Genomic DNA, 18962 nt, shown 5'->3' on the forward strand with positions numbered 1-18962 from the left:
TGAATGATGTGAATTTACAGGTGTACGAGCAAAAAAAAAATGTCCGGATTTCTATTTGTAAAATTATAATGTTTTTTACAGTGAAATTCCAATTTCTGGTATATATTATTAATACATTACACGAGGGCTGTCGAAGCTGTCGTTTTCTTTTTATTTCTTTAAATGCAGGTATTCATGTTGACGTTTGGGCCTGTGCGTGTTATGATCAAGGAGACTGAAGAAGCATCTGCTGAAGCTGGATCTTGCGATGCGTAGGGTTTCAAGATATCACAGATCATCAAGGAGAGTTTTGGATGGTTGCTGAATATGTGTTTATGTTTTAATACACCGATTATAAGTTTTCCGGTAAAAAAAAAATAAAAAAAAATAGAATAGCAAATTAAAAATTAAGAGTAGGAAAGGACGAGGATGTAGTGAATGAGTACGGCAAGGAGAAGAGAGAGAGAGAATGAAACGAGAGAGTACGTGTAGTGAAATCAGAGAGAGATTAGCCGAGAGAGGAGTTGATGTTGTATGCGTGAATGAGCGAAAATAAATCAGTCGTGTGTTTTGTTTGAGCGTGAACAGACGTGTTTTGTATTCATCCGAAATCTTGGCAAATCTCGGGAAAATAGAGTTGAAAGTCACGACATATTGATTGGAATTTCGTTGGAATATTGAAACTATTGCAAGTAATCTAAATTATTCATTTTTTGATTCTCTTTTGCAACTGAAAGAACGAAAAATATAAACAATCTAATTATAAGCCATTGTTTCAACACTCCCTTTCCACCCTTTGTCCATTCGATCTTTTGTCTTTCGACCTTTTGGGCCTGAATTCAATTAACCACCTTTTTTACCCGCGTTGTCATGGTCACTATCTCTAAAAATCAAAAAACTGCCATTATTTCGCTAAAATCAAACTTTCGGTGGCTATATCTTAAAAACGGAGCCCTTTATCAAAAAATCTGTAAAGTGGTTTTCGATTGCAAATTCAATTTTGCATTAAAAAATAACGTCAAATTTGTTTTTGCATTAAATTTCAATTTTTCCCAAAAATCACTTTTTTTTTCAAAAAATTATAACTGGGCGGCAGAATTTTTGACCATGTTTTTCTATGGCTCAAAAGTTGCGGATTTTTGTCCCCTAAAACATATCAAAAAAGCTCAAAAATCAAAAAATACTTGTTTTGGGAAATTGAGTTTAAGTGAAAAAAACCGGTGCAGGTGGTTATGTTACACATGACCAGTATGACAAAGAACTTTGCAAGATGGTTGTTGAAATTTTCGATTACATTGTCTGGTCCAAATTTCCCAAGATTCACAAGATTTATAATTACCATAAAGTTTGATACCCATATTGCCCCTACTCGGAAACATCGGAACATCCCCGGGGCCTCCGGTCACTTCGGATTGTGGCCACTGCTGCTGAAATGTCAAATTTCAAAAAATCAAACCATCCACATTAACGACCCCCGGGTCTTTTGTGGTCTCTATTGCAAGTTTCTGCTTGAACCTAGGAGTCCGAAGGCTTGAATGGGGAGAGCACCCAAACCTCTTTTTACTCCAAGGAACCTTCCACCCCAGTGTTTGAACTGACGACCTTTGGTTTGCGAGTCCAACCGCCGCCAGCGATTCCACCGGAGTAGGCTTGGTTTGGTGTCTTGTTTGTACTTATGGCATGGAGACGAATCCTACACCTGGAATGACTTAACGGCCTAACAACCAAGACCGGGACCGACATTTTACTTCCTCATCCGATAGAAGGTTGCCGCAGATGGGAATCGAACCCAGTATCATCCGCTTACAAAGCGGACAGCCTAACCATTCGGCCACGCACTGCCACTTGTCAAATTTCATATCCAGTATCAAAAATCATAAAGTTTGATACCCATATTGCCCCTACTCTTATGGTTCGGCAAATTTCCCCCCATCGGAACATCCCCGGGGCCTCCGGCCACTCCGGATTGTGGCCACTACTGCAGAAATGTTAAATTTCATATCCAGTATCAAAAACCATTAAGTTTGATACCCATATTGCCCCAACTCTTACGGTCCGGCAAATGTCCCCCCATCGGAACATCCGCGGGGCCTCCGGCCACTTCGGATTGTGGCCACTACTGCCGAAATGTCAAATTTCTTATCCAGTATCAAAAACCATAAAGTTTGATACTCATATTGCCCCTACTCTTACGGTTCGGCAAATGTCCCCCCATCGGAACATCCGCGGGGCCTCCGGCCACTCCGGATTGTGGCCACTACTGCCAAAATGTCAAATTTCATATCCAGTATCAAAAACCCTAAAGTTTGATACCCATATTGCCCCTACTCTTATGGTTCGGCAAATGTCCCCCCATCGGAACATCCCCGGGGCCTCCGGCCACTCCGGATTGTGGCCACTACTGCCAAAATGTCAAATTTCATATCCAGTATCAAAAACCCTAATGTTTGATACCCATATTGCCCCTACTCTTACGGTTCGGCATATTTCCCCCATAGGAACATCCGCGGGGCCTCCGGCCACTTCGGATTGTGGCCACTACTGCCGAAATGTCAAATTTCTTATCCATTATCAAAAACCATTAAGTTTGATACCCATATTGCCACTACTCTTACGGTTCGGCAAATGTCCCCCCATCGGAACATCCGCGGAGCCTCCGGCCACTCCGGATTGTGGCCACTACTGCCGAAATGTCAAATTTCATATCCAGTATCAAAAACCATAAAGTTTGATACCCATATTGCCCCTACTCTTATGGTTCGGCAAATGTCCCCCCATCGGAACATCCCCGGGGCCTTCGGCCACTCCGGATTGTGGCCACTACTGCCAAAATGTCAAATTTCATATCCAGTATCAAAAACCCTAAAGTTTGATACCCATATTGCCCCTACTCTTATGGTTCGGCAAATGTCCCCCCATCGGAACATCCCCGGGGCCTCCGGCCACTCCGGATTGTGGCCACTACTGCCGAAATGTCAAATTTCATATCCAGTATCAAAAACCATAAAGTTTGATACCCATATTGCCCCTACTCTTATGGTTCGGCAAATGTCCCCCCATCGGAACATCCCTGGGGCCTTCGGCCACTCCGGATTGTGGCCACTACTGCCAAAATGTCAAATTTCATGTCCAGTATCAAAAACCATAAAGTTTGATACCCATATTGCCCCTATTCTTACGGTTCGGCAAATGTCCCCCCATCGGAACATCCGCGGGGCCTCCGGCCACTCCAGTCCAGGTGGTGGCCAGTTCCAATGATCGACTCCCGCGACTGCCATGTCTTAGCTGGTCCTTGCCTCCAAGCCATCTGCTCCCAGACCTCCATGCCGTCTGCTACCGGGCCACCAGGCCATCTGCTTCTGATGTGTTCTCGTCGACGTCCAGCAATAGAATGAATTTTCGGGACCGACCGAGCCGAGTTTTGTTGGCTCGTCGACGATCCGAAAATGATGAGGTGGAGTGGGGGTGATTTTAGATACATCAATCTCACGGCTCTCTATTGACTGATTGGGAAACGTTCGTTCATCCAACCGGCGTGCACCAAAAAGAGGGGAAATTTGCCGAGAGGGGAATTCGTCACGTAACGTTTTCGCTTTGCGAAAATTTTGGATTGACACCACGTATAGAAACCTTAGGACAAAGTTCTTTGTCAAAAAAGTTGATTAAAAATCTGCAATTTTTTTTCCGTGTACCTATTTTTTTCTCAATAGTCCTCAACAATACCTACAACTTTGCCGAAGACACCAAATTGATCAGAAAATTCACTCAAAAGTTACAGCTGTTTGAATATTTACATACCATTTTTGTATGGACAGTATCCAAAATTGTATGGAGACTTGTATGGGTGAACCAATGACACAAAATAGCTTCTTTTGTCATAGGGAAGGCCCCCACAAAGTTTGAGCCAAATAAAAAATACAAAAAATAAAAATGGTCGAAATCGGCCGATTTCGTAGAGAGTTGCCAATATGTTTTGTTACAAGAGTGAGTGTTGTTTTCAAACAGAAGAAACTACGATGAAACTAGTGTACTGTACTTGGGTTAGTGCAATTAGGTTTTTTTATTCAAAACCCTAAAATTCATCAAAATATTGACAAAATTAGAAAGCAAAAATTCCAACTAAATGTCGACGTGGGTTTTGGTAAATTACTAATTAAAGCTTCTGAGCACGGCATCAAAATCCTTTTTTTGAACTTAGCAATTCAAGGTCCAGTTTTAGTGCAAGGGGATGTTCACGGCACTTTTAGAGCGCTAAAACTCAAACATTTTTATTATTTGACAAGTCGATTTTTGGTCCTATTTTGGGTTTCTATGTAAAATTATCATATAAACCCAAAATATGATCAGAAGTTTTTTCTACATTTGTCATTACTCCTAAATGGTTTTTATGTATTTTTACTATGAAAAATTGGTTTTTGGCCTTCAAATCGGGCGTCCAATTTTAAATAAAAGTCCTTTCGACTCCAAATTTCTAAACCATCACCATTTAATGTTGCAAATTATTGAAAAACACGTTTTTTTTTCAAATGTTCCGCTTCTCCTCCTGCTCCTTCACGAGATATCAAAAAATGGAGCTCGGATTCGTGATCATTGACAAAAATTACTCCACAAACTAAATATGACCTGAAACACAGCTTAAAAAAGTAGAACTCTATGTCTATCAAATAAACTAATTATAACATGATTGATAACTAATAAAATTAAACTTTCACTGTATTTAAACGGTTTTTATTTTTCTTTCCTCTGAGGCATGGTTAAATACTACATATATACTCGATATAAAACATAAACTATCTCCTCTGACGTACCAAATTTTGGCAATGATACTGATTCCAAAACCACAAATATAATTAGACCGTTCCGCCTATTTATGAATGAATCTATTTATGAAATTTTTAATCTTGAATGAGCTGACAGAAAACCTTTACTGACGGTTTGCGATGGTAGAATAAGATTCAAGTTATAATAAAGACACTAAACTTTTGTTTTTGTTTACAGTAAAAAGTGATTTATTCAAAAATAAATTAAAACATCTCGCCACCTTCCACGTCATTCGGAAGCTCTTGCCGTTTTTTCTCCAAACCACGTCTTCTCCCCTTCGCACGTCAACTTAATTTAAACATCAATATCACGAATCTCACAGACACAGGAAATCTTACTAATTGCAGCGTCTCAGCACACTAACCTACGCAATTAATCCAACAATTTCTTTCGAATGTACTTGACCAAGCTGAAATCTTGTGTCATCGACGTCATTGATAAGCCAGAGGAATCCTGCTCGCTCATGAAGGTGTAATACTTGGACCGCACGCTGGCATCCTCCGGACCCCAATCGAAGGTGGGACTCAGCGTGGCCTTGATGCGTTTCAGCCAATCCTGTTGATTGCTGTTCCTGAACCAGGCGTAGACGGCCCAAGCTGGGAGTTGTAGGACGGCTGCCGCGTACAGACACCAGCCAAAAGCTGCGGGGAAAAGAATTGAATTTGAGGAGTTGATGTTGAGTTGAGGGATTTAATGCTTACCGTTGTAGCCGGACGGCATATCTTTGGGAACGTAGTTGATGATGCTGAAGAGAAGGATGATCAGCACGACCAGCGGAGTAACGATTCCCCAGCAGATCCTCCAGAAGAGTCCGGTTTTGACCCCCAGCATAAACTCAATGTCCTTGCAGACCCGGTTGACGCCGTAGATCCAAGCGAACGTAAGCAGTTCGAACACGGCCAAGGTTAGCGTGACGAAGGTCGCCCCGTAGTAGTCCATAAGATCCAGGATGAACAGTCCTCCCGGCGTGACGTATACCAAACCAACGCAGAATCCGACCGCGGACACCACCAGTACGACTTTCCAGCGCTTCCAGTGCGGGTTCTGATCGTGGATGGCAGTGATCACCGAGGTCACGATCCCAATCAGGGTCCCGATTCCCAGCAGGAACAGCATAAAGAAGAACAGAACGGAAAACAGCTGCGGAACCCAGTCGAACTTGGCGATCGCATCCGGATACGTCTCGAACGTCAACCCGGGCCCACTCTTGACCACCTTCGTGATGTCTGCTTCGCCGGTGACGTGCGCCAGGTTACCGATCACCCCGAACACGATGCAGCCGGCGATCATCGAAGTGAAAGTGTCCAGCCAGGTGATAATCACGGCGTGACTGGGGAATAAAGAATGAGGTTAGGTTTTGATGGTCGTGCGGTAAACAGCACCAGACTTACCGGTAGATGTTGTTGTGGAAGTCGTTGAAGGACGAGTACACAATCAGTCCGCCGAAGCAGATCGTCAGCGAGAAGAAGCACTGCGTGACGGCCTCGTACCACACCTGGACGGTGAGCAGTTTGTCCCACTGCGGGGTGAAGAAGTACTTGATGCCGTTCCATGCGCCCGGCAGGGTTACCGATCGGATCAGCAGGATGAAGATGATGATGTATGGGAAAATGGCGAGGAAGTAGGAGAACTTGCCGGAGCTTTTGATGCCTACAAGATATGCGATGTGAGTACGATGTAGTCTTGTTAGAGAGAGATCGGCATACCTCGGATCAGGATAGCGGTAATGCAAGTCCACGCAACAACTAAACACAGAACAAGCTTCCAATCGGGAGTTCCGATGCCATCATCCAGGGATGCTGCCTTCTTCAGCACTGTATTCCTACAAGAAACAAAAACGATCAGTATCGACCACTTCCAAGTGAATCTAAAAAAGTACCTGAAGTAAAGCTCCGCCGAAGATTGCACCTTACTGACGTTCTCCATGCTAATATTCCCAACCAAGTTTGAGTCCACACAATTCACCCAACTGGGGTCGCACGTGCTCCACGGCAGCTCCACGCTGAACGACGCCACCAGGTACCGGAAGGTAATCGCCAGAATCGCTGCGTAATACGTAATCACCGTGAAGATCGCGATCGTCTGACCCACTCCGATCCCGCGCATCGCCGGAGCAAGATCGTACACCTTCACGCAACCCCGGTTGGAGAACTGCCCGAGGACCATCTCCAGGTAGTACACCGGCCGTCCAATGATGAACAGCACGATCAGGTACGGTATCACGAACGCTCCGCCGCCGTTGTTGAAGGCCGTGTACGGAAAGCGCCACACGTTGCCGAACCCGACGGACAGGGCCACGCAGGACAGCAGGAACTCGATGTTTTTGCCCCATTTTTCGCGAACTGGGGAGGCTGGTGGTGGTGCGGACACGTTGATGACGGTGCCGTTCTGTTGAAGAAGAATGCGGTTAGTACTTGACTGAATCTTCGAGTATAATACAGCATGACATGGAATCCGGTAGATCAAGGCTACGACCTCATTATGGTTCAGTACAAAACGTGGCTTGCAAATCGCACTAATTGCTAGAAGCTTCCATCAGCTGATCGCTATGTCAAGTGTGGGAACCACACCGTTGGACACATGGGGAACGTGGGGTCAACTAAGCTTAACTTGGTATCTCAAACAGTTCACAATTTCTAAAATTCAAGAATCTACTTCCAATAGTTCAGTGAACGATTCTTGAAGCATCAAGTTTACCCCCAAGCCCATAACAAACGACCTGTAGATTGCATAACTCGGTCGGTAATGCTTCACTGGCTAGACAAGCTGACACCGCCGACGGCTGATCTGTTGCAGCAGAGTTCAAAAACCAACACTGAGACTAGACTCAATACAAGGTATGCTCTGGGGTCAACATCCAACAACTTTTCGTGCAAATGTCGAATTTTTCAGAATCTCCCAACACACCAAGTTGGGAATTCCCAACCCAAGTCGTTCAACCATTAGCGAATTACCCCCACGAGAAACGAGTTTCACGTGCGCGGGAAATCCCTTCACCGAACGGCCTACTGCGCTTAACACGTTGTTGTTGGTTCAACATATCAAGCATTACTCATCGCGCAGCGCCGCCGTTTGTTTTGGTTCGGGAAAGGCCACGATTATTTGAGTTTGATGGGGGGGAGGGATTGGGTGGAGGAACGGCACGATTTATGCTGTGGATCTTGCAGAGCATTTAAAGCATTTAATGGTGCAGATTGGCATGTTTTTTTCATTATTTTGTTAAAACTGTAATTTTTTTTTCAAGAAATAATAATTTTATTTATTGTTCTGAGGATCAATCAGGTAAATTTATTATCAAATTTTAAATACCATCGCTCTACAAGCGTTTGAATTGCAAACCCGCATCAATATTGCATATTGCTGATTGCGTTGCATTAGAATCTGGTTCAAACTGGGTTCGCAGAAGACGACACTCGAGACGTGAGCGGTCCTTCAATTGTCGGAACAATAAAGTGGCGCCGGATGATATAAGTACCCTCAGCATGGTTGTAAAGTTGTTGGAACTACGCCGTGAATTGTATAACAAAACACAACACATTTTTATTTCAGTTTATTTTTTTCATAAAAAATAACCTCAGAATTTAGTTATTTATTATCGATTCAGCATATTCGGTTTTTCATCGAAAGTCATTTCCAACTTTTGGCCCTACATCCCTAAAGAGTTATTTATTAATGGTTAATTAATCTCCATATTTTCACTAAAAAAACCGCTGTTTTTTATATTTTCGTTTTTTTCTTTATATTCTCAACTAGAAAACTTTTGGATACAAAATAATGTAGATTCCAAATTGAGGAAGATCAAAAATATCTCAATGAATTTTTAAACCGTTTGCAATTCGGTAGAAGAGCAAATGAACCAAATACTTTTTTTCAATTCACTAACTTAAATTAGGGTCATTGGGAGTCAAAAAACGAAACCTTTCTCATAATTTTTCATCCACAAAAATAATTTAATAATGTCCAGGATTTTTTAAGTTGAAATTTGGCGAAAATGTATATAAAACGTTCACTAACATTTTCCCAAAATTTAGCGAAGTTTCAAGAAATCTTCCCTCAATTTGAATCGTTTGAAAATGTAGCCAATCTCACCCCTTTAGTGGGGGTGACATTGGGTCAAATGAAACTAAAATGATGCTCAAATACAAAGAGTGAGTCAAAACAAGTCATCCATCATTGTAACAAGTTCGAGGGAATCGTAATTAACTGCGATTTTGGAAGTCGAGTTATGTACTTTTAAATCTATTAGTTTCTTTTGCAAAAACATGTTGAATTTCCGGAGAACACAGTTTTAAACAGCTGAATTTTGCTAGGATGCTTGAAAAAGCATCCAGTGTAAATATTCAGAAACAAGGCAATAACGCCGATTATCTCTTTTGTTGGGCTACATTAAAAATATGCAAAATATCAATAAATTTGCGAAAAAATATTTTCGTTTGACGTCTTTTTACGATTTGTTGTACGTTTACGTTCAAAAATTCTAATAAGCTTGAAAATGTTCTTAAATACTTCAAAATCAAATCAAATTATAAGCATATTCAATTATAGTTTACAATCCATTAAACAGGTTACAACAGTACAACTGTATTTTACAACACTTGCTAATGCAATAACAACTCTCTTGCTCTCACAAAATCCGGTCCAAATATTTGCACTCCCAGTCATAACCACTAACAAGCGTCTCTGAACTCACACCAAAAGATCACCAACCACGTGCCAACCGCTCATTTCGGTTGGATGGAATTCGTCACCGTTCCGCGGACACTTCTTGCCTTCACTTCCCTGGTCCATGCACTAAACTGCACCGCAGGCAGACTGCAGCATGCAAGCGTCGTTCGTCGGCCCACTCATCTGGGAAGGCCCCAAAAGCTGCCCCGATGAAATAATCCATCATACATAGACTAAGCCGCCACACCGTAGTCACACACTGTAGCGTTAAGTCGAAACGAAAATGAAAATATTTTCACGATCTCTTCCAACAACGCGTTCGCGCGGTGGGCTGCTCCTACTAATCCACACCACTAACGCTCCTTTTCAGCAGCTTAAAACAAACCTGTTGAGCAGCCTGCGGCTGCAGATCGTGACTCGCGGTGATCCCTAGAACCTTCACCGCTCTGCCGTTGACATCATCCCCGATGTAGGCTTTGTTCTCCATGGTGCATCCGGTGACCAGCTTTCTGGGCGGGAATTTCCGCGCGGCCAAAATGGGGCTTTTCCGACCCGTAACCGACGCAAACCGTCGTCAACGGCAACGACTTTCTCGCGCGATCAGCTACTAAACAGAGTGCTTTCGCGCCAGAGAAGAAAAAAAAATCCAAAATATTTACACCTTCGTAAAACCGAAAAGCTCGACCTGTCGAACCGACAGCTGGAATGGGACTGAACGATCTACCTGATGTTGGATCAGCGTCAACGCCACCCAACAGCACAGTCAACTCGCGCAAAGTCGCAGATGTTCAGGCGGGCTTGAGCTTACGGTCGGCGTCGTTTTACGACCTGCTGGAAGATCTCTCGTGCAGCATGGGTTGACCATCGGTGGTGAGGCTTTGCGGTAGCGTACTAGATCCGATGTTTGGTGGACCTGACTGTCCAAATATCGACGCAAAATTTTCTGACTGCGCCGTTTGTTTACCTACTAGGGTGATTAGGCAATTGTTGCACTACCGAATATTTTGACTTGAGTCGTTAGGGTGTAATATGGTTGTATGGAAAAAATAAATAAAATCGTTCACATTTAGTGGGCACAGCTATTTTTCAGATCCTTTTAGAGTGCTAAACAAATCCCTAAAGTTTGGTAACGATTGGTTAAATCCCCCACTTTGCGCAAAGCGTTTCAATTTTCTGCAATGATTTCTATCGAAATGCATCAATTATCTTTTTGGACACAACATCCAAAGTGTCAACATCGGCTAATTGATGAAGTTCACTGGTGCTGAACCAGGGAGGAAGTTTCATATTCATTTTCAGAATTTGGTTCTGAATCCTCTGAAGTTTTTTATCTTCCTTGTTAAGCAACAGCTTGTCCAGATCGGCACAGCATATAGCATGGCAGGTCTGAAAATTTATTTATAAATTAACAGTTTATTCTTGAGACAAAGTCAAGAATTCCTGTTTATAAGTGGATACAAAAATTTAATATATTTGTTACATTCAACCTGTAGAGCAGTTCTCTCAGATTTCGGTCATTCGATTTTTTTGTTGTATTTTTTAATCCGACTGAAACTTTTTTGGTGCTTTTGGTATGCCCAAAGAAACCATTTTTCATCATTAGTTTGTCCATATAATTTTCCAAACAAATTTGGCAGCATGAAAATTCAAAAATCTGTATCTTTTGAAGAAATTTTTTGATCGATTTGGTGTCTTCAGCAAAATTGTAGGTATGGATATGGACTACACTGGAAAAAAATGATACAAGGTAAAAAAACATTTTGGTGATTTTTTATTTAACTTTTTGTCACTAAAACTTGATTTGTTAAAAAAACACTATTTTTTTTTTTTGCTATGTTTTAGAGGACATCAAATGCCAACTTTTCAGAAATTTCCCGGTTGTCTTTGAGCGAGTTATGAATTTTTGAATCAATACTGATATTTTCAAAAATCGAAAAATTGGTCGCACAAATTTTTCAACTTCATTTTTCGATGTAAAATCAAATTTGCAATCAAAAAGTACTTCAGTGAAATTTTGATTAAGTGCACCGTTTTCAAGTTAAATCCATTTTTGGGTGACTTTTTTTCATTTTTTTAAATTAGTGCACATGTTTGCCCACTTTTGAAAAAAATATTTTTGAAAAGCTGAGAAAATTCTCTATATTTTGCACTTTTAAACTATGTTGATAAGACCCTTAGTTGCTGAGATATTGCCATGCAGAGGTTTAAAAACAGGAAAATTGATGTTTTCTAAGTCCCACCCAAACAACGCACCATTTTATAATGTCGATATATCAGCAACTAATGGTCCGATTTACAATGTAAAAATAGGAAACATTCGTGAAATTTTCCGATCTATTCGAAAAAAAATATTTTCAATTTTTTTAAACCAAGACTACCATTTCAAAAGGGACAAACATTCAATATTACACCCTTTTAAAATGTTTTTTTTTTGGGATTTTTTTTGCAAATCAAGTTTTAGTGACAAAAAGTTAAATAAAAAATCACCAAAATTTGGCTTCTGGCTTCTTTGGGCATACCGAAGGCACCAAAAAAGTTGCAGTCGGATTAAAAAATACAAAAATTAAAATTGAGCATGAGCATGAGCATGGTTGACTGCCAATGAGCTACTACTCCGTTATTGACAGATCAGCTGAAGTTAAACAATGAATCAAAAATGATCAGTGGGAGCCAACCATCCGTTCACTGTTTAACCTCTGAAGATCTCTACTTTATTAGTCAATACCGGCGCCCTCCCAAGAAGCCTGCAGTTCAACGAAAGGGAGGAATGTTAGTCCGATAGTTGAAGTTGCAGACTTATCAAGCACATAGTTTTTTGCTATATACTTGTTGATACCGCTTGAGACCGTTGAATCCACAGCATCTTCTTCAAGCATCACGTGAATATTTTTTTTTTTTTTGGATCACTCACACAAAGTTTTTTTGCTCCACTATTAACTCAAAGATCCAAATTGTCAGTGCGTCTTTCGTTCATTATATAGAAATGGCTTTTTCACCGCAAAAAATAAAACCTTATTCGAAAAATTTAAACACAATCCACCCGACGCCTTGCCTTCCGATCAACGATGATATAGGAAGAACTTTGAAAATCACAAAAGAAATCAGTTTTCACTCGGAATATTTTTTGCGACCACGCGCTCCCTTTGTCAATTATGCACTCAAATAAAAATGTTTGTTTTTTAGAGTTCTAAAAGTGCCCCGAATACCACTTTCCTCTAAAACTCAATCCTGAATTCAAAAAAAAAATACAAAAAATAAAATTTAAGATAAAAGACCGATTTCGTAGAAATTGCTCTGTATACTTTCAATGTGATCATAGTAAGTAAGGTTTTTGTCAAAAGCAAGTCACAGATATTTCACTTGATCCTACCACTTTAAAATTACCTTGTGAGTGAAATGTTATTAGGGTGCAAAGTTAGAAAATACACGAAGTTTAAAAATGTAAAATGTTGTTCTAAATGAAAAAATACCCTTCTTATTGCAGATTCGAAAAGAACATTAAATTTCTCATAAAATGACATGTTCCAAAATTTGTATAGTCGAGTAACAGAAAATGGGAGAATTTTTAAACTATTTCAATGTTTTATTTTTTCGATGAAAAATACGTTTTTTTTCGGAATTCTGAGTCAAATCGAGAGTCCAATTTAACATAAAAGTCACTTTGACTCCAAGATTCTATCTCATCACCATTTCAGGCTGTAAATTATTGAAAAACATGTCTTTTTCACATGTTCAAAAATTGAAGAGGTCGTACCGCCACTCCGTCACGAGATATAAAAAAACATACCTTGGTAGTAAGGACAAAGTTTCACGCGAATCAAAGAGGGGTCGGGGCAACATTTTTCCGATTTCGTGTGAGTTGGTAGGGAATAACCATTTTTTTGTTTATTTATTTTACAGCTGATCTTTAGCTATTTAGCTATATTATGGCACATTTGACAAACTTTGGAAAACGGAGTAGAAAACATTCTGGAAAAGGTTAGTTACATGTTTAAACGTTTTTCTTGATGCTAATTTTAAATACATGTTTTTTAGGAATCCATCGCCCTATTCTAAAGTATGATTCAAACTCAGAGGAATCAGATTATGAACAAAAACGTCGGTTGTATAGAAATCATGCTTCGAACAACAATTGTTCCCATACCATTCTTCTGGTTGTCGCAGTCATCGCTATTGGATTTGCTTTTTATTTTGTAGGGAATTCATTACTAGCGGTTCTTCATAATCAACCGATGCAAGTGATGTCAACTTTCGAAACAGTTGATAAACCTGAGATAATAGTGGATCCACGCACCGTTGTCAACCATTTGTTTGATCGCGTCAGTGAATATATCAAGCTAGGAGCTCAATTGCAATATATCTCGATCATGACAAAGGCTCCACGTGACAAAATTGTTTCCCCTGGATGTACGTCACCAGGGGAAGGAATGGTCCAATTAGTTTGTGTGCATCTGAACGAAGAAGTGGAACAGGATATCACAGAAATGTTTGACAATTTTTTAAATGTTTTCTTGAGCCAAGCTCAAAAAATTCCCAGCTTCGTAAAATTTGAAATCGGTCAAAAGTTTAACGAGGTTCAATCAGGGCTACTCCAGACACTTGCAGCTATTGATTTTACAAGAGAAAACATTGACTTTGAAGATATTTCCCGAATAAAATCAATAAAAAATGCATTTTTGGAAGCTATCGATAGTGAAATGCAAGCTTGTCGCAACCGTCTTGAAAAGATGTCCGGTGATAGTTACAATAAGCGCAGCAAAGCCATACTAGAAACGGAGCTGCAGGTGCTTGCAACAACATTTCATGAGATGACCAAGCTAAGTGAAAGTGATTTGTTTAGTAAAGCTCGTGAAGCAGTTCCTTTTGCACCTGGATTGACAGTTTTTGGAATAGTTTTAATTGTCATAAAATGGATTTTCATTTTATTCGGCGTTGCATGTGCCATTAGCCTGTCCCATTTTGAGGTCATGTCGAGGAATTTCAGGTGCTCACTTCTTAAATGATAGATTGTGATGTTAGGAACAATGTTTTCTTAGACAAGAAAAAATAATAAAATACTTTCTCGCACCCCCTAGTCGATTTACTGAAAAAAGTCACTTTTTTGAACAAATTTTCTAAAATCGCTTGGAATCAATGCAAAAACTGTTTCGATCAGGTGTGTATTATCTTCAAACGATAGGTTTTTGTCCATAGATTAAGATGCACTATCAATATTGGACCAAAATTTAAGTTTTTGGACTCTCCCAGGCGGATTTGTGTCGAAAAAATCGCATTTTTTCCAAACTTTTTTCAGAAATGTTCATTTAATTTAGGGTAGCCTATTTTTCCCAGGTAAACCAATACATGCAGCTTATAGGAAATTTCATGGCGAACATTTTTCCCTCTGAGAAAATCCAATTTCGACACTCCAGAGCCGAGATATTTGAGTTTTAGTGAGGAAAAAAGTGCCAATTTTCAAAATTTCTCAGAATTCAGAAGCAAGGCCTACTAATTACACGATGTAGCAAGCATATGTCTCAAAGGTCAGGGTATGCTTTTTTATAGTAATTTTGGCCGCTGAATCCGAATCTGAAATCAAATTTCGTGTAAACAGTGATGTTTTGGAGCTACACCCTTTTGGATTGTTATTTGCGTGTTTAAGAGGCAGTTTTTGTAAATATTGCTCGGTTTGTTCTAGAGGTCGTATCGAGGTGCTCCGATTTGGATGAAACTTTCAGCGTTTGTTTGTCTATACATGAGATGAACTCATGCCAAATATGAGCCCTCTACGACAAAGGGAAGTGGGGTAAAACGGGCTTTGAAGGTTGAGGTCCAAAATACATAAAAAATCTTAAAATTTCTCGCATTTTAGTAAAACTTCATGAATTTCAACTCTCTTAGATGCATTCGAAAAGTCTTTTGAAGCACTTCAAAATGAGCCATAGACATCCAGGATTGGTTTAAATTTTTCTCATAGTTTTTGCAAATTACTGTTAAAAATTGTTTTTTTTAAACCTCAATATCTTTTTGCAACAGCCATACTCTTTTAGTTCATGGACTATAAGCCTACGGAAATAACTTTTTGGCCAGTCGCAGTTTTTCTCATAGTTTTTCGATTTTTCTATAACAAACATTTTACAACGTTAGTTATTGTCCTGTAGGCATCCATAGCGGCACTTTTTAGTCTCACTTTTGTCATATTCCAAATCATCGGAAAATTCAAACTTCAATGCCCGTTTTACCCCACTTCCCTTTGTCGTAGAGGGCTCATATTTGGTATGAGTTCATCTCATGTATAGACAAACAAACGCTGAAAGTTTCATCCAAATCGGAGCACCTCGATACGACCTCTAGAACAAACCGAGCAATATTTACAAAAACTGCCTCTTAAACACGCAACTAACATTCCAAAAGGGTGTAGCTCCAAAACATCACTGTTTACACGAAATTTGATTTCAGATTCGGATTCAGCGGCCAAAATTACTATAAAAAAGCATACCCTGACCTTTGAGACATTTGCTTGCTACATCGTGTAATTAGTAGGCCTTGCTTCTGAATTCTGAGAAATTTTGAAAATTGGCACTTTTTTCCTCACTAAAACTCAAATATCTCGGCTCTGGAGTGTCGAAATTGGATTTTCTCAGAGGGAAAAATGTTCGCCATGAAATTTCCTATAAGCTGCATGTATTGGTTTCACTGGGAAAAATAGGCTACCCTAAATTAAATGAACATTTCTGAAAAAAGTTTGGAAAAAATGCGATTTTTTCGACACAAATCCGCCTGGGAGAGTCCAAAAACTTAAATTTTGGTCCAATATTGATAGTGCATCTTAATCTATGGACAAAAACCTATCGTTTGAAGATAATACACACCTGATCGAAACAGTTTTTGTATTGATTCCAAGCGATTTTAGAAAATTTGTTCAAAAAGTGACTTTTTTCAGTAAATCGACTAGGGGGTGCGAGAAAGTATTTTATTATTTTTTCTTATCTAAGAAAACATTGTTCCTAACATCATAATCTATCATTTAAGAAGTGAGCACCTGAAATTCCTCGACATGACCTCAAAATGGGACAGGCTAATGTGCCATCTTGCTTGTGATTGTAGTGATTAAAGAAAACTGAAAAAGGAAATGGTCAAATTTGTTGATTTGTAGGATAGGGTTGTTCAAGCCAGACTTTTTAAGTGAAATTGTCAAAATACGTGCACTGTAAAAACACACATTATTGTAAAATTTGTGAAAATTATTTTAAACAAAGTAAAAAATAAAATGTTTTCTATCGAGATAAGAAATCACTGATTGTAACGCCATGCTTCTAATTCACATCATCTTGGTTTATCAAGAATATGGACTAAATTTGGCATAACAATTGTCAAAACATAAAAGTTTAATTGAAATATACCGTAACCTGAATTAATCCGATCCATTTTCTTCATTTTATTTAACAATTGATAGAAAACCAGGTATAGAAATCGTCAAATCACCCCAACAAATAGTACCCCACCAGTGCAGTCTAGCGGACCATAAAAAATTGCATTTCCACTTGCAAGTAGTGGCCGGCTGCAGCAATGACGTCCGTGGACGCCGAATCTAACACCAACGCCGCCGCTTCACGCAAACGGGTGTGAATTTTATAGTATTTGGACGACGCCACCACCCGCCTTCACGTTTGTATTTGTAAGTTTGTAGTGCCAATTAAGGGCTAATGTAGAGCCGCGGTGCTGTTTTGTTTGTTTGCGCGCTTGTATACGAGATCTAAGTGAATGTGTGGGGGCATTTTTTGAAAAATAGAAAAAAAAAATACGAAAAAATAAAACCGACAACACAAACTGGTTTAGCCGGCGCGACACGACTCAGGTGTGTGCAGAACCTGCTGCCAAAGTGGGGACTTAGATCCGTTGACAGGCCGACGCTGATGATGGTGGCGACGAAATGTTTCGGAACTGATTTTGACCGGGCACTAGGGGAGGTGCAAAAGCTTGTTATTTTTTTTGTTTATTTATTTTTAACTTATTCCGAATATATATAATGCGAACTGTGCCATTAATAAAAAAAACTAACTTAATCCACCTATGTGGTTGATGCCTTCCTCACTTTTCACCAAAAATGGGTATATCATTTTTCATGGGTTTCATCATATTTTTAGATCCAGAAAAAAGAACACAATGTATAACTTATGTGGTAATAACTCGAGACAGCGTTGTCAGTTCTTCAATGCTTTGGACTCATTGGAAAGTTCTTTCAATTACCTAACCAACGATGGGTCGGATGATGGATCCGGACATAGTTTACATACATTTCAGTGAGATCCGGCTTCAAAAATGTACATAAATATCACTTAAGTGGTCATAACTCGAGACAGGGTTGCCAGATCTTCAATGTTTTGTACTCATTGGAAAGGCCTTTCAATTACCTAACCAACGATGGGTCGGATGATGGATCCGGACATCGTTAACATGCATATAAATGAGATCCGGATATATGTGAAAACACATTTTTATACATAACTTTTGAACTAGTTATCGAAACTTCAAACAATTCAATAGCGATGTATGGGATCCTAAACCAAGTCGAATGCAACTGGTTCGATCAAAATCGGTTCAGCCAGTGCTGAGAAAACTCAGTGAGAATTTTGGTCACATACATACATACACACACACATACACACACACAGACATTTGTTCAGTTTTCGATTCTGAGTCGATATGTATACATGAAGGTGGGTCTAGGAGCTTTTAATAGAAAGTTCATTTTTAGAGCAGGATTATAGCCTTACCTCAGTGAGGAAGGCAAAACTATGAACACAAATTAATTGAATCATTTATCAAATCCAAGAAATTTCTAAGTTCTCCATCGTATTTTTTTCAACTCAAAACCTGTTAGGACCATCGTATGTCACGCAACTGGGAAACCGGCTTCTAATAACAGTGTTTAGGACAAATCCTCAAATTATCAAGCAAATCAGGGTGTTGATCTACCGAGAACTAATGGCAACATCTGATAAACGCAGATTTATTACTCGAATAAACATATTGAATTTCAGTTTGCCAGCTGATCTTTATTTTTTAGTTGAGCTTCAGTACCCTTAAGCCATTCTAAAGTGATTTAGAATATTTGAATCCAAGATAGCGGCCAAAATGGCGATGATTATATATTGAAAAAATGCATTTTTAATTTTTACAGGCAATCAACCATTAAAATTTGACTAAAATTGGTTCGCAGAACTCAAATTTGATGTATAAACAGTAAAAAAATGAAAAAATACGAAAAACATTTTTTTTTTCTTGGTTCGATTATCCGAAGTTCCATACAATCCTTTGGATAATCGAACTTCGGATAATCGAAACTTCGGATAATCGAGTCTGGACTGCATAAGATTTTTTTGATTTATTTACAATTTGTTAAGTTTTTCAATGATTTTTTTATGTATAGTTAATTTTGTTTGCCTTCAAATTTGTTGAAAAATCAATTAAGAATGGTGAGTTTGAAAAACATAAAACATTTAATTGCTTTTTTT

At 39.4% G+C, this 18962-nt stretch overlaps 2 protein-coding genes across 2 annotated transcripts in view; one reads left to right on the forward strand and one right to left on the reverse strand.

Annotated features, from left to right (window-relative positions):
- The window catches only part of LOC119765956, a 33885-nt gene extending 16812 nt beyond the window's left edge, over positions 1-17073 (forward strand). Inside the window, exons 2-4 of the mRNA XM_038250243.1 lie at positions 13366-13443; positions 13501-14429; positions 16999-17073. Of these exons, the coding sequence (XP_038106171.1) occupies positions 13392-13443; positions 13501-14429; positions 16999-17073 (1056 nt within the window). The 5' untranslated portion in view covers positions 13366-13391. The remainder of the gene's footprint in view (positions 1-13365; positions 13444-13500; positions 14430-16998) is intronic.
- Positions 4691-10163, reverse strand: LOC6045022 (sodium-dependent nutrient amino acid transporter 1). Its single transcript, XM_038254287.1, has 6 exons — positions 9851-10163; positions 6680-7188; positions 6507-6622; positions 6192-6450; positions 5502-6130; positions 4691-5441 (listed from the first exon to the last, which is right to left on the reverse strand). Exons 1-6 carry the CDS (start codon positions 9950-9952, stop codon positions 5173-5175), a joined length of 1884 nt encoding a protein of 627 aa, XP_038110215.1. The 5' UTR covers positions 9953-10163; the 3' UTR covers positions 4691-5172.
- Positions 17074-18962: the final 1889 nt, after the last annotated feature.

This window comes from Culex quinquefasciatus, chromosome 2 (assembly GCF_015732765.1).
Source record: "Culex quinquefasciatus strain JHB chromosome 2, VPISU_Cqui_1.0_pri_paternal, whole genome shotgun sequence".
Lineage (NCBI taxonomy): Eukaryota > Metazoa > Arthropoda > Insecta > Diptera > Culicidae > Culex > Culex quinquefasciatus.